General features: G+C 45.2%; 1 protein-coding gene across 2 annotated transcripts in view; it reads right to left on the reverse strand.

Moving 5' to 3' along the window:
• Window positions 1-8,247: 8,247 nt before the first annotated feature.
• The window catches only part of nelfb (negative elongation factor complex member B), a 122,048-nt gene continuing 106,562 nt past the window's right edge, over window positions 8,248-23,733 (reverse strand). Inside the window, exons 12-13 of one of the 2 annotated variants that reach the window (XM_072239887.1) lie at window positions 17,152-17,260; window positions 8,248-9,159 (exon numbers count right to left, since the gene is read on the reverse strand). In XM_072239887.1, the coding sequence (XP_072095988.1) occupies window positions 9,019-9,159; window positions 17,152-17,260 (250 nt within the window). In that variant the 3' untranslated portion in view covers window positions 8,248-9,018. The other variant, XM_072239889.1, reaches the window with a different exon arrangement.

Consider the following 23,733-nt stretch of genomic DNA (forward strand, 5'->3'; position numbering starts at 1 on the left):
CACCTCCAACCCTGCTACACACATACTTGCCTTCTAACCCCAGCCCTGGCCCTAACCCTAACCCTAATTTCCAAGGGATCGGTCACCCCAACTAAACCAGACAGCACCCCAAATAACCCAAACCACACCACACTAAGGGGCTTATATAATAGTCCTTTGCCCTACCACTAAACCTAACACCTCCAACCCTGCTACACACCCCCATAAACCCAAACCCTCACCCCATCAAGGGTCCAAATTTACCCAGTATCACCAGCAGTTAGGCTCCGATTTCAGCCCTCCCCCCTACGGCAAGGGCAACCAAACACCCCCCCCCCCCCGCAATACCATTTGCCATCCCACCCCACCGCCGTGAACACTCAACCCCCATTACCTAACTGTACCCCGGGGCATGTCCCTCCCCACACACCCCTCAATTAGCTACTGCACAGCCCCCAGATCACAGCACCCAGTCCCTATAAGAAAGTCCCCAAACCCAAAACACTATCCATAGGCAAGAACTCCACCATTTCAACTTAAACTCCAGAATGGAGGTTAAAGAGAAGGAAGATCCCAATAAAGGCAAGTCGGGGACCGAGATGATGACAACGTGGGCCAAAAACAAAGTGGCAGGGTGAAGTGATACTGCATCTCCAGTAAGAGATCCACAAACGCTAGAGGGATATTTTGCCCACTGCCCGCATACTCGCATCCTAACCCGATTACCTTTGTCAGGAGGGGCAAGATCCAAGAAAGGCAAGTGTTGGACCTGGTTAATGAAGGCGTGGGCCAGATCAAAGTGGCAGGGTCGCGTGAAATTGAATCTCAAGTCAGGAGATCAAAAAGCACAAGAGGGCTGATTTGCCCACTGCCCGCATACTCTCAACCTAACCTAACAGTGACACGCTCTTCATTCTCCCGGTCGACAAAATGCCAAGAACAAAGCCCAGATGCCCAAACGGCAAGAGAGAACCAGAAAGTTAAACCCAAGCTGGGTCCACAGAAAACCAGTCACCACTAAACTCAGGTGCAGAGACACCGAATGCCCAGTAAACACTGCCAATTTAACCCATGCAATCCCAGGCATACAGATGCCAGGTAATGATGTTTAAAAACAACATTACCCTCATAGTTACATGCCTCTCATTATCCTGGTCCATGGGAAAACACAAGCCGAGCTTGATCAACTCCGGCTGGGTCGTCTCGGGGAGGGTGTTTAATGATGAAAGACCCGAAACACCCCATGATCCGAGGATGCATTACTGATGATGTGTCCCAGTGCACACCCGGTCCATTGAACCAAGTGGTGTCGGACCATGATAATGAAAGGCATGGGCCAGATTCACCTGGCTTCACCACATGAGCCTATGCGCCACAGCACCTCATACCTCACCACTCCAAACTCTGCAGCCTTACCTATCCCAGTCACACATGTACATCCACCAGCCCAACACTCAAACCCAGTTCTAAAGTCCAAGGGGGCACACACCCCCACAAACCCTCGGCACATCCCAGAGATCATGCCACACCCCCACAAACCCTAGGCACACCCCGACTAACCCTGGCCACTCCCCCACAAACCCGATTACCTTTGTCAGGAGGGGCAAGATCCAAGAAAGGCAAGTGTTGGACCTGGTTAATGAAGGCGTGGGCCAGATCAAAGTGGCAGGGTCGCGTGAAATTGAATCTCAAGGGAGGAGATCAAAAAGCACAAGAGGGCTGATTTGCCCACTGCCCGCATACTCTCAACCTAACCTAACAGTGACACGCTCTTCATTCTCCCGGTCGACAAAATGCCAAGAACAAAGCCCAGATGCCCAAACGGCAAGAGAGAACCAGAAAGTTAAACCCAAGCTGGGTCCACAGAAAACAAGCCACCACTAAACTCAGGTGCAGAGACACCGAATGCCCAGTAAACACTGTCAATTTAACCCATGCATCCCCAGGCATACAGATGCCAGGTAATGATGTTTAAAAACGTCATTACCCTCATAGTTACATGCCTCTCATTATCCTGTTCCATGGGAAAACACAAGCCGAGCTTGATCAACTCTGGCTGGGTCGCCTCGGGGAGGGTGTCTAATGATGAAAGACCCGAAACACCCCATGATCCGAGGATGCATTACTGATGATGTGTCCCAGTGCACACCCGGTCCATTGAACCAAGTGGTGTCGGACCATGATAATGAAAGGCATGGGCCAGATTCACCTGGCTTCACCACACGAGCCAAATGCGCCATAGCACCTCATACCTCACCACTCCAAACACTGCAGCCTTACCTCTCCCAGTCACACATATACATCCACCGGCCCAACACTCAAACCTAAACCTAAAGTCCAAGGGGGCACACACCCCCACAAACCCTCGGCACATCCCAGTGATCATGCCACACCCCCACAAACCCTAGGCACACCCCGACTAACCCTGGCCACACCCCCACAAACCCGATTACCTTTGTCAGGAGGGGCAAGATCGAAGAAAGGCAAGTGTTGGACCTGGTTAATGAAGGCGTGGGCCAGATCAAAGTGGCAGGGTCGCGTGAAATTGAATCTCAAGTGAGGAGATCAAAAAGCACAAGAGGGCTGATTTGCCCACTGCCCGCATACTCTCAACCTAACCCTAACCGTAATGCGCGGGACACTGGGACAATACACCATAGTTTCAGCCTTCAAAAGGGGTAGAAACTTAAAAGGGACACTGGGACAATACACCATAGTTTCAGCCTTCAAAAGGGGTAGAAACTTAAAAGACAATCTCCAGGAGGAAGTGGGGACACTGGGACAATACACCATAGTTTCAGCCTTCAAAAGGGGTAGAAACTTAAAAGACAATCTCCAGGAGGAAGTGGGGACACTGGGACAATACACTATAGTTTCAGCCTTCAAAAGGGGTAGAAACTTAAAAGACACACTAGTCAGTACCAAAGTACGAACAGCGCCAAACTGCGAGGTGGGAAACTGCAGGGCGTGCATATACATCAGAATTTCAAAAAGCATACACAACAGAGCTACAGGAAAGTGGGCTGAGATAGAGCAGAGGATAACTTGCGAACAAAAGAATGTAGTATATGCAATCCACTGTAAGCAATGCCATATCATATACATAGGGGAGACAGGCAACAGCTTGAGAACCAGACTCACAGGACACCTCAGTAATATCACAAGAGGAAATCAAAACAGACCAGTTAGTAAGCACTTCCTAGAGCATGGAATGTACTCCTTAGCAATCCTGGGCCTGGAAACCAACATAAACTGGTCAAACCTCCAAAGAAAAAGAGCAGAGAGGAGATGGATCGAAAGACTACAGACGCATTCCCCAAATGGCCTAAACGAGGCCTAAAAAACCAGGCCAGCAATATAAAATGTACTCACTGAAGGGCCAACACTGCACCCCGTAAATAATGTTTTTAAAAATTGAGAAAATTAGATAGGGAAGAAGGGGAAGATCCCCTTCAGTCACCCACCCTGAAACAAATTAAGACAGGGGACCATTAAATAGGAAAGGTTCGCCTCACTTTGGAAATAGAGCCTCACAACTAGGCCCCAGAAAAGAACCTAATTCCCCAAGCAGAGAGGAGTAAAATTAGAAATTATAACTCTACAGGAGATAACCACTAGGAAGAACAGACACGTAACGACCGGTTCAATCCAGACACAACACTTGCCCCAACTTCCTAGCTTCCCCCAGGGGGAAGAATACATCCCCAGCACATGACCCTGCCCTGAAACCTAACATCTTCACACCCCATAAACACAGATCCTCTTCTCGCCAGAGGGGCAAACTCACCCCACAACACCAGTTATACCTCCGGTCACCCAGCGGGCCCCCCTCAACCCTACCCCCCAACCTAATCCTAACATCCGGAGGACCACACACCCCAACTAAACCCTAACCCTAATTTCCAAGGGACCGGGCACCCCAACTAAACCGGACGGCACCCCAAATAACCCAAACCACACCACACTAAGGGGCTTATGTAATAGCCCTCTGCCCTACCACTAAACCTAACACCTCCAACCCTGCTACACACCCCCATAAACCCAAACCCTCACCCCAGCAAGGGGCCAAATTCCCACTGCCGCATACTTGCATCCTGACCCCAGCCCTGACCCTAACCCTAATTTCCAAGGGATCGTGCACCCCAACTAAACCGGACAGCACCCCAAATAACCCAAACCACACCACACAAAAGGGCTTATATAATAATCCTTTGCCCTACCACTAAACCTAACACCTCCAACCCTGCCACACACCCCCACAAACCCAAACCCTCACCCCATCAAAGGGCCAGATTCACTCGGATCACCAGCAGTTAGCCTCCTATTTCAGCCCTCACATGGCCCTACCCTGAAACCTAACATCTTCACACCCCATAAACATGGGTCCTCTTCTCGCCAGAGGACTAAACTCACCCCACACCACCAGTTATACCTCCCGCTGCCCAGCAGGCCCCCCCCAACCCTACCCCCCAAACCTAATCCTATATTCCAGAGGACCACACACCCCAACTAAACCCTAACCCTAACCCTAATTTCCAATGGACCGCGCACCCCAACTAAACCGGACAGCACCCCAAATAACCCAAACCACACCACACTAAGGGGCTTATATAATAGTCCTTTGCCCTACCACTAAACCTAACACCTCCAACCCTGCTACACACATACTTGCCTTCTAACCCCAGCCCTGGCCCTAACCCTAACCCTAATTTCCAAGGGATCGGTCACCCCAACTAAACCAGACAGCACCCCAAATAACCCAAACCACACCACACTAAGGGGCTTATATAATAGTCCTTTGCCCTACCACTAAACCTAACACCTCCAACCCTGCTACACACCCCCATAAACCCAAACCCTCACCCCATCAAGGGTCCAAATTTACCCAGTATCACCAGCAGTTAGGCTCCGATTTCAGCCCTCCCCCCTACGGCAAGGGCAACCAAACACCCCCCCCCCCCGCAATACCATTTGCCATCCCACCCCACCGCCGTGAACACTCAACCCCCATTACCTAACTGTACCCCGGGGCATGTCCCTCCCCACACACCCCTCAATTAGCTACTGCACAGCCCCCAGATCACAGCACCCAGTCCCTATAAGAAAGTCCCCAAACCCAAAACACTATCCATAGGCAAGAACTCCACCATTTCAACTTAAACTCCAGAATGGAGGTTAAAGAGAAGGAAGATCCCAATAAAGGCAAGTCGGGGACCGAGATGATGACAACGTGGGCCAAAAACAAAGTGGCAGGGTGAAGTGATACTGCATCTCCAGTAAGAGATCCACAAACGCTAGAGGGATATTTTGCCCACTGCCCGCATACTCGCATCCTAACCCGATTACCTTTGTCAGGAGGGGCAAGATCCAAGAAAGGCAAGTGTTGGACCTGGTTAATGAAGGCGTGGGCCAGATCAAAGTGGCAGGGTCGCGTGAAATTGAATCTCAAGTCAGGAGATCAAAAAGCACAAGAGGGCTGATTTGCCCACTGCCCGCATACTCTCAACCTAACCTAACAGTGACACGCTCTTCATTCTCCCGGTCGACAAAATGCCAAGAACAAAGCCCAGATGCCCAAACGGCAAGAGAGAACCAGAAAGTTAAACCCAAGCTGGGTCCACAGAAAACCAGTCACCACTAAACTCAGGTGCAGAGACACCGAATGCCCAGTAAACACTGCCAATTTAACCCATGCAATCCCAGGCATACAGATGCCAGGTAATGATGTTTAAAAACAACATTACCCTCATAGTTACATGCCTCTCATTATCCTGGTCCATGGGAAAACACAAGCCGAGCTTGATCAACTCCGGCTGGGTCGTCTCGGGGAGGGTGTTTAATGATGAAAGACCCGAAACACCCCATGATCCGAGGATGCATTACTGATGATGTGTCCCAGTGCACACCCGGTCCATTGAACCAAGTGGTGTCGGACCATGATAATGAAAGGCATGGGCCAGATTCACCTGGCTTCACCACATGAGCCTATGCGCCACAGCACCTCATACCTCACCACTCCAAACTCTGCAGCCTTACCTATCCCAGTCACACATGTACATCCACCAGCCCAACACTCAAACCCAATCCTAAAGTCCAAGGGGGCACACACCCCCACAAACCCTCGGCACATCCCAGAGATCATGCCACACCCCCACAAACCCTAGGCACACCCCGACTAACCCTGGCCACTCCCCCACAAACCCGATTACCTTTGTCAGGAGGGGCAAGATCCAAGAAAGGCAAGTGTTGGACCTGGTTAATGAAGGCGTGGGCCAGATCAAAGTGGCAGGGTCGCGTGAAATTGAATCTCAAGGGAGGAGATCAAAAAGCACAAGAGGGCTGATTTGCCCACTGCCCGCATACTCTCAACCTAACCTAACAGTGACACGCTCTTCATTCTCCCGGTCGACAAAATGCCAAGAACAAAGCCCAGATGCCCAAACGGCAAGAGAGAACCAGAAAGTTAAACCCAAGCTGGGTCCACAGAAAACAAGCCACCACTAAACTCAGGTGCAGAGACACCGAATGCCCAGTAAACACTGTCAATTTAACCCATGCATCCCCAGGCATACAGATGCCAGGTAATGATGTTTAAAAACGTCATTACCCTCATAGTTACATGCCTCTCATTATCCAGTTCCATGGGAAAACACAAGCCGAGCTTGATCAACTCTGGCTGGGTCGCCTCGGGGAGGGTGTCTAATGATGAAAGACCCGAAACACCCCATGATCCGAGGATGCATTACTGATGATGTGTCCCAGTGCACACCCGGTCCATTGAACCAAGTGGTGTCGGACCACGATAATGAAAGGCATGGGCCAGATTCACCTGGCTTCACCACACAAGCCTATGCGCCACAGCACCTCATACCTCACCACTCCAAACTCTGCAGCCTTACCTATCCCAGTCACATATACATCCACCAGCCCAACACTCAAACCTAATCCTAAAGTCCAAGGGGGCACACACCCCCACAAACCCTCGGCACATCCCAGAGATCATGCCACACCCCCACAAACCATAGGCACACCCCGACTAACCCTGGCCACTCCCCCACAAACCCGATTACCTTTGTCAGGAGGGGCACGATCCAAGAAAGGCAAGTGTTGGACCTGGTTAATGAAGGCGTGGGTCAGATCAAAGTGGCAGGGTCGCGTGAAATTGAATCTCAAGGGAGGAGATCAAAAAGCACAAGAGGGCTGATTTGCCCACTGCCCGCATACTCTCAACCTAACCTTACAGTGACACGCTCTTCATTCTCCCAGTCGACAAAATGCCAAGAAAAAAGCCCAGATGCCCAAAAGGCGAGAGAGAACCAGAAAGTTAAACCCAAGCTGGGTCCACAGAAAACAAGTCACCACTAAACTCAGGTGCAGAGACACCGAATGCCCAGTAAACACTGTCAATTTAATGCATGCAATCCCATGCATACAGATGGCAGGTAACGATGTTTAAGAAGTATTATTACCCTCAGAATTACATGCCTCTCATTATCCTGGTTCATGGGAAAACATAAGCCGAGCTTGATCAACTCCGGCTGGGTCACCTCGGGGAGGGTGTCTAATGATTAAAGACCCACAACACCCAATGATCCAAGGATGCATTACTGATGATGTGTCCCAGTGCACACCCGGTTCATTGTACCAAGTGGTGTTGGACCACGATAATGAAAGGCATGGGCCAGATTCACCTGGCTTCACCACACGAGCCTATACGCCATAGCACCTCATACCTCACCACTCAAAACTCCGCAGCCTTACCTCTCTTGGCTCCATCCCTCCCCCTCATCTCCTCCTATCATTTTGGATCTCCCCGTCCCCCTCCCACTTTCAAATCTCTTACTAGCTGTTCTTTCAGTTAGTCCTGACGAAGGGTCTCAGCCCGAAACTTCCACTGTACCTCTTCCTAGAGACGCTGCCTGGCCTGCTGCATTCACCGGCAATTTTTATGTGTGTTGCTTGAAATTCCAACATGTGCAGATTTCCTTGTGTTTGCATTATTCCTATCACCCCTGCTGCAAATCTCAAGAGCCCACACACGAAGTGTATATAGCCCTATTCCCCAGGGCTGTTTCGTGTGATTCAGTACAAGCTGTCCTACAGATGAAAAAATGGCTAACCTCTCGCTGGTCTCATTGTGCATTTGACAGGGAATATGTGAAAGTGGTGAGCAACAAGAGACAGCTGGCTGGTGTCACTATGAATCTGCCAGCTGAAAATAGTTTGTTATTGAAAACACATTTACAAGCAACATCCAATAAACAAAATGTCAGATTTTCATCTTTATTTTTCTCAATAAAAAGTGATTTTAAAAAGTTCCTAGTATGTATCTTTTTTGTTGCTCTGTTAAATAGGAATCGAGTTATTTGGACATTTCCAATTAATCATGTTGAAACACAAATTTACAATTATTTGCCAAACATTAGCTATTAAATCAAGTTCACCTAATGCAGTACAGTACACAATTTCTCAGTTTACCACTCTGATCCAAAAAGTGAAACCTCTCACCTGAAATTTAAGAACAAAATTACAATGGTCAGTTAAAAAAATTCAAACTCTGCAGTTTGGGTCACAAAAATATTTCCTATCGCTTGCTTAGTAATCAACTACTTCTCTCGGCTACTAACATCTAGTGGGATGCATGAAATAAAAAATGAAAGAGAGTGTTAGTATAAATAATAAAACATTGAAAAAAAATCAGGAAAATTGCAATGATAATGACCTTCAGTCCTGTAGCTACTGTTCTTGGAAGTGTCATTCAGAGCCTGCTTTACTGTACTACTTTTCTGTTGCTCAAGATTATGAAATGCACAGCTGCATCTGACAAGTAACTCTGCAGTTCAATGTAAAAGTTTATTTTATGGCAAATAGAAGTAACAAATGTTAATAATTAATGTACTATTTTACGAATCTACAAAGACTTGAGCTCAATGAAGAGTGTGTAGTTCAGTGTTTCATGATTCCTCTTCCAACAGCAAGCAGATACGGTTATTCTGCAATGCACAATCACACTTTAATTCCAATAGGAATCTGAATCCATCAGATGACAGCAGCTGGTGTAGACACAGTCCGCAGAGGCAGTTCCAGTGCTGGAGTCTCCATTGTTTCCACAGGACTCTGCTTCACACTTTCCATCTTTTCTGTAAGTTGAGTATACAATTCCTTCACTGCTTCGGTGCTCTAAAAACACAAGAGGCAAGAACAAATATCAGCATTATTTTGAATAGTGGATGTGACACACAGATTTGTTAGGTGCATCCAGGAAGCTTTCTTGATCTTGCCTGGCCAGGTGATTAGAATTTCAGTGGGACAGCATTTTGAAAACAGTGATCACAACTCTCAGTTTTCATATAATTATAGATAAGATTAACACTGGACTTCGGGCAAAGTGATAAATTAGAAACAGATAAATTACACAGGGAAGAGCAAATTGCAAGCAGCTATTACTGGTTCAAGTCCACATCAGACATGTCGGAATCTTTAAAGGCCAGTTGGTCAGCATTCATAGAAACATAGAAAACCTACAGTACAATACAGGCCCTTCGGCCCACAAAGTTATGCCGAACATGTCCTTACCTTAGAAATTACTAGACTTCCCCATAGCCCTCTATTTTTCTAAGCTCCATGTACCTATCCAAAAGTCTCTTAAAGGACCCTATCGTACCTGCCTCCACCACTGTTGCCGGCAGCCCATTCCACACACTCACCACTCTCTGAGTAAAAAAACTTATCCCCGACATCTCCTCTGTACCTACTCCCCAGCACCTTACACCTGTGTCCTCTTGTGGCAACCATTTCAGTCCTGGGAAAAAGCCTCTGACTATCCACATGATCAATGCCTCTCATCATCTTATACACCTCTATCAGGTCACCTCTCATCCTCCGTCGCTCCAAGGAGAAAAGGTTAAGTTCACTCAACCTGTTTTCATAAGGCATGCTACCCAATACAGGCAACATCCTTGTAAATCTCCTCTGCACTCTTTCTATGGCTTCCACATCCTTCCTGCAGTGAGGCGACCAGATCTGAGCACAGTACTCCAAGTGGGGTCTGACCAGGGTCCTATATAGCTGCAACATTACCTCTCGGCTCCGAAATTCAATTTCACGATTAATGAAGGCCAATACACTGTATGCCTTCTTAACCACAGCGTCAACCTGCACAGCTGTTTTGAGTGTCCTATGAACTTGGACCCCAAGATCCCTCTGATACGCCACACTGCCGAGGATCTTACCATCAATACTATATTCTGCCATCATATTTGACCTACCAAAATGAACCACTTCACACTTACCTAGGTTGAATTCCATCTACCACTTCTCAGCCCAGTTTTGCATCCTATCAATGTCCCGCTGTAACCTCTGACAGCCCTCTACACTATCCACAACACCCCCAACCTTTGTGTCATTGGCAAACTTACTAACCCATCCCTCCACTTCCTCATCCAGGTCATTTGTAAAAGTTACAAACAGGAAGGGTCCCAGAACAGATCCCTGAGGCACACCACTGGTCACAGACCTCCATGCAGAATATGACCCATCTACAACCACTCTTTGCATTCTGTGGGCAAGCCAGTTCTGGATCCACAAAGCAATGTCCCCTTGGATCCCACACCTCCTTACTTTCTCAATAAGCCTTGCAAGGGATACCTTATCAAATGACTTGCTGAAATCCATATACACTACACCTACTGCTCTTCCTTCATCAATGTGTTTAGTCACATCCTCAAAAAATTCAGTCAGGCTTGTAAGGCACGAAATGCCCTTGACAAAACCATGCTGACTATACCTAATCATATTATACCTCCCCAAATGTTTATAAATCCTGCCTCTCAGGATCTTCTCCATCAACTTACCAACCACTTAAGTAAGACTCACTGGTCTATAATTTCCTGGGCTATCTCTACTCCCTTTCTTGAATAAAGGAAAAACATCCACAACCCTCCAATCCTCCGGAACCTCTCCCGTCCCCATTGATGAAGCAAAGATCATCGCCAGAGGCTCAGCAATCTCCTCCCTCACCTCCCACAGTAGCCTGGGTTACATCTCATCCGGTCCTGGCGACTTATCCAACTTGATGCTTTTCAAAAGCTCCAGCACATCCTCTTTCTTAATATCTATGTGCTTAAGCTTTTCAGTCTGCTGCAAGTCAGCACTACAATAACGAAGATCCTTTTCCATAGTGAATACTGAAGTAAAGTTTCATTAAGTACCCCTGCTATTTCATCCTGTTCCATACACACTTACCCCATTGTCACAATTGATAGGTCTTATTCTTTCACGGCTTATCCTCTTGGTCTTCACATACTTGTAGAATACCTTGGGGTTTTCCTTAATCCTGCCCACCAAGGCCTTCTCATGGCCCCTTCTGGCTGTCCTAATTTCCTTTTTAAGCTCCTTCCTGTAGCCTCATAATCTTCTAGATCTCTGATATTACCTAGCTCCCTGAAACTTTTCTTCTTAACTAGATTTATTACAGCCTTTGTACACCATGGTTCCTGTGCCTTACCATAAATTCCCTGTCTCATTGGAACGTACCTATGCAGAACTCCACACAAATATCCCCTGAACATTTGCCACATTTCTTCCATACTTTTCCCCGAGAACATCTGTTCCCAATATAAGCTTCCAATTTCCTGCCTGACAGCCTCATAATTCCTCTTACTCCAATTAAATGCTTTTCTAACTTGTCTGTTCCTATCTCTCTCCAATGCTATTGTAAAGGAGATAGAATTATGATCACTATCTCCAAAATGCTCTCCCACTAAGAGATCTGACACCTGACAGGTTCATTTCCCAATACCAAATCAAGTACAGTCTCTCCTCTAGTGGCTTATCTACATATTGTGTCAAGAAACCTTCCTGAACACACCTAACAAACTCCACCCCATTCAGACAACATGTTCCCGTAAGAGAGACAAGGATGGAAAGTTTGGGAACCTTGGATAAATAAGAAATGTAGACGATTTAGTCAAAAAGGAAAAGGAAGCATATGCAAGATTTAGGAAGCTAAAATCAATAGTACTATCACGAAAGGCTAGGTAAACTTGGGTAATTTTCTCAGGCACGCCAAAGGCAGAGGGGAAATCTGCTATAAGTTTACAAGACTATGAGAGGCACACATAGAATGGACAGAGAGTATCTATTTCCCAGGGTTGAAATATCTAATACCAAAGGGCATACGTTGAAGATGAGAGGGAGTAGGTTCAAGAGGGACGTGAGGGGTAAGATTTTTACTCCGAGAGCCCTTGATGCCTGGAATGCACTGCCTGGTATGGCGGTAGAGGCAAATACAAGAGAGGTTTTTAAAGAGACATTTGGATAGGCACATGGATATAAGGAGGATGAAAGGATATGGACATGGTATAGGTAAGAGGGATTTGTTTTTGGGTGTTTTTAATATACTTTTTACTTGGTTCACAAAATATTGTGGGCTGAACAGCCTGTTCCTGTGTTATACTCTTCCATGTTCTATGTTGTCATAGCTTTTGAGTTACAAAATAAAGCTTTGGATTATCTTTAATTAAACATAGAATTGGGGGCTAAAGAGGACTATGATATTATGAAATTACCTCGATGAGTAGGATTAACCAGAATCCCAGGGCATTTTATACATACCGTTGCAAGGAAAAGTTTGTGAATCCTTTGCAGTTACCTGGTTTTCTGCATTAATTACTCATAAAATATGGTCTGAGCTTCATCTAAGTCACAATAGTAGACAAACACAATCTGCCTAAACTAATGACACACAAACAATTGTACTACTTCTTGTCAATACTGAGTACACCATTTAAACAATCACAGTCTAGGTTCAAGAAGTATGTGAACCTCTGGGGTAATGCCTCCGACAAAAGCTATTTGGAGTTAGGTGCTCCAATCAATGAGATGAGATTGGAGGTGTGGGTTGTAGCGGTGTCTTGCCCTCTAAGACACACAGAGTCAGATTACTGATCGAGCCTGCTCTTCTCAAGAAAGATCTGTTTATGTACACCATGACTTGATCGAAACAACTTCCAGAGGACCTTTGAAGAACTGTAGAGATGCATGAAGCTGTGAAAAGTTACAAAAGCATTTTTAATTATCTGAGTGTTCATCAGCCCACAATAAGAAAAAGTATCTACAAATAGAGGAATTTCAGTACTGCTGCTAGACTCCCTAGGAGCAAGCGTCCTGCAAAGATCACACCAAGGAGGTGAAAAAGAATCCCGGGTAACGGTAAAAGACCTGCAGAAATCTCTAGCTCTTTCTTCACATGTCCACTGTTAGAAAAACACTGAACACAAATGGTGTTCATGGAAGGACATCAGCAAGGATATCACTGCTCTACAAAAAAAACATTGCTGCACGTCTCAAGTTTGCAAAAGACCACCTGGATGTTCCATAATGCTTCTGGAACAATGCTCTGTGGACAGATGAAATAAAACGTGGAACTTTTTGGCAGAAATGCACACAATGGTTTGGAGGAAAGAGTCACTGCACACCAACACCAAAACCTCATCCCACCTGTGAAGCATGGTGGAAGGAACATAATGGCTTGGGGCTGTTTTGCTGCCTTAGGGCCTGAACAGCTTGAGGGAACAATGAATTCAAAATTGTATCAAGATATTTTACAGGATAATGTCAGGGTAGCAGCCTATTACCTGAAGCTTAATAGGAGTTGGATGATGCAACAAGACAATGATCTGAAGCACAGAGTTACAGAATACACGTGGACTAAGATGTTAACTGTCCTGTGCTATCACCAGAGGGATCATCAGTTGATCTGCCACCTGTCTTCAGGAGTTTCGGCTCACTTATGATCAAGACTCCTTCGAGGTGGTGGGCCAGCAATGCTAAAGCACCACCTCCCTCTGGTGAGCTTAAAAACTTGGCATCTGCCTCTATCAGAGTTGTTGGTCACTTCCATCCAACAGGTAGTCTACTCTTCAGGTGTCCATGCAACTACTGAAGGGTTTGCAAGATATGTATACACTGTCTGACTATCTGCCCCTCTGGACATACTTGGTCCACACCCATGCTGATCCTCCCTCACTTGCTACCTACCACCTCTGTCTCAACGATCTAAGCTCTCTCCTCAACCTACTAATCTCCTTCTGGCGCCTGCTTGGTTGCTGTGTAGGCTTTGTTTTCTTCAACTCAACCACACCAAACCTGTACTTTCCAACATCGTAAATCATATCACCCATCACTTCCAACTTTCTCTTTGTGTTCCCGAGCGTGTTCTCCAACATTATACTGATATCCTCATCAAATACACGCCAAGCCTTCTCATCTGCCATTGCTGGCCACTTGACCTTCCTCTTCTTCTCTACCTCCTCGCCACCGCCATCATGCGAAGAATCTACCTGGGTACTGTGGTCTGAAACCTGACCTGGGTTATCTCTCGTCTGACCTGGAGTATGATGACGCTCTCCAGAGCGAATCGCTGTGGCTTGTGACTCAGTGGTTGAAAAGACCACATCATCTGTGCTTGGTGAAGAAATCTCATCTTCATCCACTGGGATGGAATAGCACTTCAACTTTGCTTGGAGAACTCGTAAACCTTTAATGCTGCAAAACGTTCTCCCACACCAACACACTGGACAGTCAGAGCCTCTTATCCTAGCTCTTGGTCGTAGTCGTTCCCTGTAATTAACTGTATCCGTCCGATTGGGTCCATCAATCTCCCTCCCTCTCGGAGGACCCCGAGGGTATGTTTCTCCATGTAAACTAGAAGCTTCAAGAGGTGGGTGCTCTTCTGAACTGGTGCCCGGACTGCCAATCCTGACACCCCCGGTGCCAGTCTTTCCTGGCTGTCCGCTGTCTCTCCACGCTGTCACCCGACTATTCCCGGTTGCCAATCAGAGTAAATCAGTAACAGAATGGTTTAAAAAGAAGAAAAATTGTGTTTTGGAGTGGGCAAGTCAGAGTCCAGAACTTAACCCAATTGAGATGCTGTGGCATGACCCAAAGAGGGCTGTTCATGCAAGGTATCCCTGAAATATTGACGAACTGAAACAGTTTTGGATAGAGAAATAGTCTAAAATTCCTCCTTGCCGTTGTGCAAGTCTGATCAGCAGCTACAAGAAAAGTTCGGTGGAGGTTGTTACTGCTAAAGGAGGTTCTACCAGTTTTTAAATACATGGGTTCACATTCTTTTTCCAGCGTGTTCTGTGAATGATTACACAATGTGTTCATTAAAGATGTGAAAAGTACAATTGTTTGTGTGTTATTAGTTTTAGGCAGATTGTGTTTGTCTATTATTGTGACTTAGATGAAGATCAGACCACACTTTGTGAGTAATTAATGTAGAAAACCAGGTAACTGCAAAGGGTTCACAAACTTTTTCTTGCAACTGTATATTAAAAACAAGAGAACAACTAGGCAGAGTACTTGCACTCAAAGACAAAGGAGGGAATTTATGCCTGGAGTCAACGGATTTGGGCAAGGAACTAAGCAAGTCTGCATGTAGAAGTACATGGAAGATAGTGAGATTAGGGAAGGTATGCTCATATTCTAGGACAAAATGAAGCCAAGGTGGTGGTGAATCTCAAAGGTCCCCAGGGCCTAACAGGATCTATACCAGGTTATTGACCATAAGACCTAGAAGTAGAATTAGGCCATTTGGCCCATCATGAGAGGCATGAAAGGAGGTTGCTTGGCCTTGATGGAAAACACCGGAACACACAAATGAGCCAATCCTGATGAAGGATCTTAGCTCATTTCATTTATTCCCCTCCATGAATGCTACTTGACCTGCTGAGTTCCTCCAGCATTTTGTGTTGCTCAAATTTCCAACATCTGCAGAACCTCTCGTGACTAAAAATCATTGTATTCTCTTTAGCCCCAGGCAAAAAAAAAAGGACTGGAGAGTAGCCAAGTGTTGTTTCTTTATTTAAGGAATTATAGGCTGGTGAGCCTCACATCAGTTGTAGAGAAGATGCAGGAGAAGACTTTTCGAGATAGGATCTACTCACTTAATTACAACCAGCAAGACTGTGCAGAGGAGGTCATGAATTACAAATGATTTGAGTTTTTTTGAGGAGGAGATGAAGATTATTAAGGAAAGGATGTTATCACATGGGTGTCACAGTAGCTTAGCGGTTAGTGTAACACTATTACAGCAGCAGTGACCTGGGTTCGTTTCCTGCTGCTGTCTGTAAAGGGCTTGTATGTTCTCCCCATGAACACATGGGTTTCCTCTGGGTGCTCCAGCTTCCTCTCACATCCCAAGGATGTATGGTTTACTAAGTTAATTGGTCACATGGGTGTAATTGGGTGGCATGAGCTTGTTGGGCCAGAAGGGCTTGTTACCATGCTCTATCTCAAAACATTGAATTGCCATGTGTGGCAAGAAGGACTTCTGTAATAAGGCATTTTATTAAACTTAAGTGTGGGTTGAAGGGCCTGATCCTGTGCTGTACCTCACCATTTTATGTTCTATGGACAAGGTTCCCTCATGGTAGGCTGATCCAGAAAATTAAGTATCCTGGGATAAAATTAAGGCATGGAGAGAAGGTAGATTGGATTCAAAAGTGCTCGGTGATAGAAATGAGAGGGTAGTGGTGGAGGTGTTTTATTCTGACTGGAGATCTGTGATTTAATCAGTGCTAAGACCTGGGTAATTGTGATAAATGATGTGGACAAAATTGTAGATGGACTGATTAGTAACTTTGCCGAATATATGAAAATTGGTGAAATTATGGATAGTGAATAAGGTTGTCAAAGAATTCAGCAGGATACAGGCTAGTTAGAAATGTGAGCAGTAAAATGGCATAGACTTTAACCCAGACAAGTGTGACGTGATTTACAAGACAAGGTTTTTCAAGGTAGGTATTAGAAGCAGATAAGATAGCATCATTTGAGGGTTTTAGACGGGCATGTGAACAGGCAGGAAATTGAAGTGGGGAAAGGGGTAATATAATCATGTGTAGGGAAGATTAAGATTACTTTTGTTTGGCACTGAAAGTGTGGGCCAAAGGGCCTATTCTTGTGCTCTACTGTTCTATGTACTTGATATTATAAAGTGATTGCTATCTAGCACTAAGTTAACCAATTCTATTCAGAAGGTTAATAACACTACTAGCATAATTAACTGCAAAATTTATTGATTTATTGTACTAATGTTATCTTGTTTTCTCATTTCTAATATCATTCCTTGCACCATCCTGGTTTATACTTAAGTAGACATGTCACCTGTTTGGTGGGTTCCAATGCCTTCTGTAGTGAGATCATTTTTGAAGGTGCTATTTTGTGGTGAAGGTGCAGCAGCAAACGGAGGACATGCCTGTGCACATTTTCTTTACTGTAAAGAAAAGAGAGTCAGCATGTTATTACTGAAGAGAATGAGGAATAAACTTTTAGGAATGTTTGACTTGAAAGACTATCATCACTAAATCTAAATTCATATCCCACAGACTTTCACCAGAAACACCACAAAGATTCACAGCGCAACTTACTACCACTGTATTTATGGATGGATAAATGTTTGCTTTGCCAGCAACATTCATATCCCAAAAAATGACAAGTGAAAAAATTGCACGCCTGAACATTATATAGTGCTTTATGAAGGCAGATACAGTACCTGCAGATCTGGATAAAGCTCTGGCCTCTTCCAGCAGCAGGTTAATGCTCCCAAGGAAACCACTATTCCAATCAGGTGAGATGTTACCTGTCAGCAGCTCACTGGTCTCCATGGATAAAGATGCTTACTATTGTCTAGGGAAGACGTTGCATATAACAGCTTTCTCCTCTGCACAGTTATTCAGCTGCTTCTCTCTGCTACAATGGCTTGGGTCAACCTCAATCACTGGTGCTGCCAAGTGAAATCTGTATGTTATCTCTATAATGCAGACTTCCTCGAAGCTCCATTCTAAATTACCTCTTAGTGTAGGTGGGTGGTAGAACAATCAGGTTGTAGTCGATAGGAATGTTACAACTGAATTAGCAGTGTGACTGCACTGAGAACTGGCTTGGAATGGATGAACTGAATGGTCTTCTTCCCTTTTGTAAAGGAACATAAATGATACAACAATAATGTCAGTCAGAAATTTAATATGGGTTTGGAACATCCCAAGGAATTGTGAAAAGTTCTTTACATGTGAAATTCTTTCCATCTCATTTCTGAAGGAAGAATCAAAATCAGGTTTATTATCACTGGCATGTGATGTGAAATTTAGCAGCAGCAGTTTAATGCAAATCATTGTTTAGAAGAGAAAAAAAAAAGTAATAAATAAGAATAATAAATAAATTACAGTATACATATATTGAATAGATTTTTTAAAGTGCAAAGAACAGAAATACTGTATATTTAAAAAAAAAGTAAGGTAGTGTGTCCAAGAGTTTGATGTCCATTTAAGCATCGGATGGCAGAGGGGAAGACGCTGTTCCTGAACCGCTGCGTGTGTGCCTTCAGGTTTCTATAGTCATAGTCATACTTTATTGATCCCAGGGGAAATTGGTTTTCGTTACAGTTGCACCATAATTAAACAGTAATACAACCATAAATAGTTAAATAGTAATATGTAAATTATGCCAGGAAATAAGTTCAGGACCAGCCTATTGGCTCAGGGTGTCTGACCCTCCAAGGGAGGAGTTGTAAAGTTTGATGGCCACAGGCAGGAATGACTTCCTATGACACTCTGTGTTGCATCTCGGTGGAATGAGTCTCTGGCTGAATGTACTCCTGTACCTCCTGCCTGATGGTGACAGTGAGAAAAGGGCATGCCTTGGGTGCTGGAAGTCCTTAATAATGTACGCTGCCTTTCCGAGATACCACTCCTGAAGGTGTCCTCAGTACTTTGTAGGCTAGTACCCAAGAAGGAGCTGACTAGATTTACAACCCTCTGCAGCTTCTTTTGGTCCTGTGCAGTAGCACCCCCCACCCCCATACCAGACAGCCTGTCAGAATGCTCCCCACGGTATGTCTATAGAAGTTTTTCATGATATTTCATGACATGCCAAATCTCTTCAAACTCCTAATGAAGTATAGCCGCTGTCTTGCCTTCTTTATAACTACATCGGTATGTCCTCAGAGATCTTGGTACCCAGGAACTTGAAGCTGCTCACTCTCTCCACTTCTGATCTCTCTATGAGGATTGGTATGTGTTCCTTTGTCTTACCCTTCCTGAAGTCCACAATCAGCTCTTTCATCTTACTGACACTGAGTGCCAGGATGTTGCTGCAACACCACTCCACTCGTTGGCATATCTCACTCCAATACGCCCTCTTGTCACCTCCTGAGATTCTACCAACAATGGTTGTACTGTCAGCAAATTTATAGATGGTATTTGAGCTATGCCTAGCCACACAGTCATGTGTATATAGAGTAGAGCAGTGGGCTAAGCACACACCCCTGAGGTGCGCCAGTGTTGATCGTCAGCGAGGAGGATACGTTATCAACAATCCGCACAGATTGTAGTCTTCCGGTTAGGAAGTCGAGGATGCAATTGCAGAGGGAGGTACAGAGGCCCAGGTTCTGCAACTTCTCAATCAGGACTGTGGGAATAATGGTATTAAATGCTGAGCTATAGCTGATGGAACAGCATCCTGACATAGGTGTTTGTGTTGACCTATTGTGGCGATAGATTAATCCAGAATTGTGTAGATTAATCCAGTTGCACCAATTACCTGACACTGACCAATGGACTTATTTTTTTTAGAAACTTCAAAAACACGGTGCTTAGCTTTTTATGAACACCAACTGCTAAGATTAAGAGAACTTAATATATTTACCCCATCAGTACAGCAATGAGTTCCTTTGTCCACCTCTTGCATTCCAACTTTGATGCAAATCTATGCTAATCCAATTTGAGTTGGACTGCGTCCAATCAGTGAGCATGAGCAGGAGAAGAAGCTACACTTTCACTTAGCTTCACAGCTGTAGATTATAAAGACAGCACTTCGCAGCAGTTTTCCCCCTCTTGGGATCCAGCACCAACCTAATTTTTCCAATCTACCTGCATATTGAATTTCCCATGACCATTGCCCTTTTGACATGCAGTTTCTATCTTCCGTTGTAATTTGCAGTCCACATCTTTATTACTGTTTAGAGGTTTTATATAACTCCCATCAGGGTTTTTCTACCCTTGCAGTTCCTTAACTCTACCCACAATGATTCAACACCTTCCAACTCTATGTCACCTCTTTCCAATGATTTGATTTCTTTTTTTTTTTACCAACAGGCTATAGATGTTTCAAGCTACAGCTTAAGAGTGCCAAGCTAAACAGGTTTCAGAAAGGACAGGGAGGGAGGCAAAAGAGGTGGGGGCATGGCACTGCTGATCAGAGATAGTGTCACAGCTACAGAAAAGGAGGAAGTCATGGAGGGATTGTCTACCGAGTCTCTGTGGGTGGAAGTTAGAAACAGCAAGGGGTCAATAACTCTTCTGGGTGTTTTTTTATAGAGCACCCAATAGTAACAGGGACATTGAGGAGCAGATAGGGAGTAATAATAACAGGGTTGTCATGTTGGGAGATTTTAATTTCCCAAATATTGATTGGCATGTCCCTAGAGCAAGGGCTTTAAATGGGGTAGAGTTTGTTAGGTGTGTTCAGGAAGGTTTCCTGACACAATTAAGTAGATAAGCCTACAAGAGGAGAGGCTGTACTTGATCTGGTATTGGGAAATGAACCTGGTCAGGTGTCAGGTCTCTCAGTGGGAGAGCATTTTGGAGATAGTGATCACAATTGTATCTCCTTTACCGTAGTGTTGCATAGGGCTAACACAAGAGGGCACAGTTTTAAGGTGCTTGGAAGTAGGTACAGAGGTGATGTCGGGGGTAAGTTGTTTTACACAGAGAGTGGTGAGTGTGTGGAATGAGCTGCCGGCAACTGTGGTGGAGGCGGATACGACAGGGTCTTTTAAGTGACTCCTGGATAGGTACATGGAGCTTAGAAAAATGGAGGGCAATGGGTAACCTTGAATAATTTCTAAGTATGTACATGTTTGGCACAGCATTATGGACTGAAGGGCCTATATTGTGCTGCAGGTTTTCTATGTAACAGAGCCACCCCTGTCCCTTGGCCTACCTGGGGGTCCTTTTGATACAATGTGTATACTTGGACATTAAGCTCCCAGCTATAATCTTCTTTCAGACATGATTCAGTGATGCCCACAACATCTGCAACTGTGCTATAAGTTCATCTACTTTAATCTCCGGAGGGGAAGGCTCCAAATCCTCAGCTTTGCCTATTGCTGGGGCCGGGGTCAAAGCGCTCGGCAGAGATGGCGCTCGGTGCTGGACAGCTGGTCCGAGGCTCGGGAGTTTTCGGATGGACTCGGAGTTGAACTATGGTCGGATACTTCCAGGATGCTGCATCGGCAAGTTTGCGGCGCTGGAGGTGCACCGTCTGCGTGAGATGATGAGACTTTCGAGAGACTTTGAGACTTTTTACCGTGCCCATGGTCTGTTCTTTATCAAATTACGGTATTGCTTTGCACTGTTGTAACTCTATGTGGTTTTTGTCAGTTTTTCAGTCCGTTTGTCATGTGTTTCTGTGATATCATTCTGGAAAAATATTGTATCATTTCTTAATGCATTCATTACTAAATTACAAGAAAAGAGGACTGCGTGTCCTCATAATCTAATCTAATCTATACTGCGCAAATTAAAATATCAAAGGTACAAAGGTTCATTTATTATCAAAGTACACAACTCTGAAATTCTTCTTCTCCAGATAGCCATGAAACCAAGAAAGAAAAGAACAGCAGCATGATCATCAACCCCCAAAACCCTCCTCTCATTTTGCATAGTAGGGGAATTAAGGGTTATGGCGAAAAGACAGGTAGGTGGAGATGAGTCCATTGCCAGATCAGCCATGATCCTATTGAATGGCAGAGAAGGCTCGACAGGCCAAATAGCCTACTCCTGCTCCTATTTCTTATGTTTTGATGTTATATTCTCCCTGTACAAAGAACAAAAAAACGGAACGGGCACATCGGCCCCTCAAATCACCCTCTCCCACACAGGAAAAGAGAAACATTGGACGAGAAACACAGAATATAAAAAACTTTAAGACTGAGAAGTCCAAGTCCGTATCCAAAATGCAGAAAACCTTGAAACCATTCTCCTGGCACAGCAGCAGGCCTTTCCCACTCCATAGCAGAGCGATCTGTTACGTACCCCGTAACTGGGTTGCCAAACCAGCAGAAATGGACCACTCAGTTGGAGTCTGGATTACTGGAACTAAGAAAGTTTTATTAAAGAAATAAGCAACACAGTACTCTAATAGTAAGGATATAAATGCAACAGGTTAGCAATGAATAAACACACATGTACACAGATCTAGGATAATAGGATCAATCAAGCTCTATCATCGTCTAGGGGCAAATGACCAGTTTCAAAGTGACGCAAAGTTCAGTTCAGTTCACAGTAATCACTGCCGTGGCGGTGGACGGAGGAGGAAGGAGAGAGAGGGCAAAAGCGAATGAATATTCAAAACGGCTTCCACACAGACCTTTGATATTCCTCGCAGTCAGCTTTCGGGCGAGCCCTTTGTAATGTCTTCTGAGGTCACCGACTGTGACCCCTCCGTTTCAGATACGATCGTTCCTCTGCAGTGAACCTGGCACCCAGGCAAGGGCGGACACACACCAGGTTCCCGCCGATCGTACCTTTCCACCCTGTGCGTCTTTGGCTTGGTCCTGCGACCAGCCCTCCAAAAACTCCCACCGACTTGTGGGAGGCGCACCGCTTCCAGGGTCTCGTTACCTCGTGGTGTCGTGTGTGCTGCCTTAGCGAACCTGTTCCTTTTTATCCCCCTGCTGGGGTATCGCCTGTCCATCACACTTCAAACAGTTCAGGGTTCAAAAAGGAGCCGATCTTGACAGCTCTCATACCATGTCTCCTTCCGTTAAACTCTCCCATCTCTTCATTAACATTTCCAAATGCTGCTCCATTGTCTTCCTTATCTCTCTTTCTCCTGAAGACAGGTAGCAGATCAACTGTTGATCCCACTGGTGCCAGCACAGGACAGTTAACACCTTAATCTATGTGTACTTTTTGTAACCCTCTTTCGTCACACCCCTCACCTTTAAGGATTTTTACCGGGGTAAAAATTACAAGCATGAATACATTATTAGATACACACAAATATATATCTTCATCAGCTATTTGGCTAATACAGAGAATTTTAAGTTGTCAACACCTTGACAGACAGTCAGCAATTACATTTTCTGTCCCTTTTATATGTGTTATTTTAATAATCTCCTAAACCAGGCTCCAACTTAGCAAACTTCATAGTAACCGAAAACACTGATGAATTGTGATTAGTGTAACCTCTCATTGGGTTTCGTCCCGGACCACGATAACAAGGGTCGTCCCATCCCGACTTAGTTTTCTTTCGCAAGGGCTTAGTAGGAGGAGGAGGGGTAGTAACCGCAGAATTATTGCAAAACTTCCTACAGTACCCCACCATCTCCAACAGCCTTCTGAGGGCCCTCTTGTCTGTCGGGGTTGGGGTGTCAGAGATAGCCCACACCTTAGCTTGCATCGCTGCCAGCTGCCCGTGTCACCACAATTCCCAGATAAGTGACCTTCGTGTGGCCGAACTCATCTTTTTCAAGGTTCATTATCAAGCTGGCTTCAGACAGCCGTATTACATCGCCAATATACACTTCTGTGTTCGTTAGCCCTTTCGTCACTGAATTACTCATTCTATAGGGGTGTTGCTCACTAGGCTAACCTAGCGTGACAAACACCACCCAACGTCCCAGTTCTTTGCATCGACTCGGGACAATCAAACACACGTGTGCGAGCCGTTTAATTAATTCTCCTA

Source organism: Mobula birostris, chromosome 22 (assembly GCF_030028105.1).
Source record: "Mobula birostris isolate sMobBir1 chromosome 22, sMobBir1.hap1, whole genome shotgun sequence".
Lineage (NCBI taxonomy): Eukaryota > Metazoa > Chordata > Chondrichthyes > Myliobatiformes > Myliobatidae > Mobula > Mobula birostris.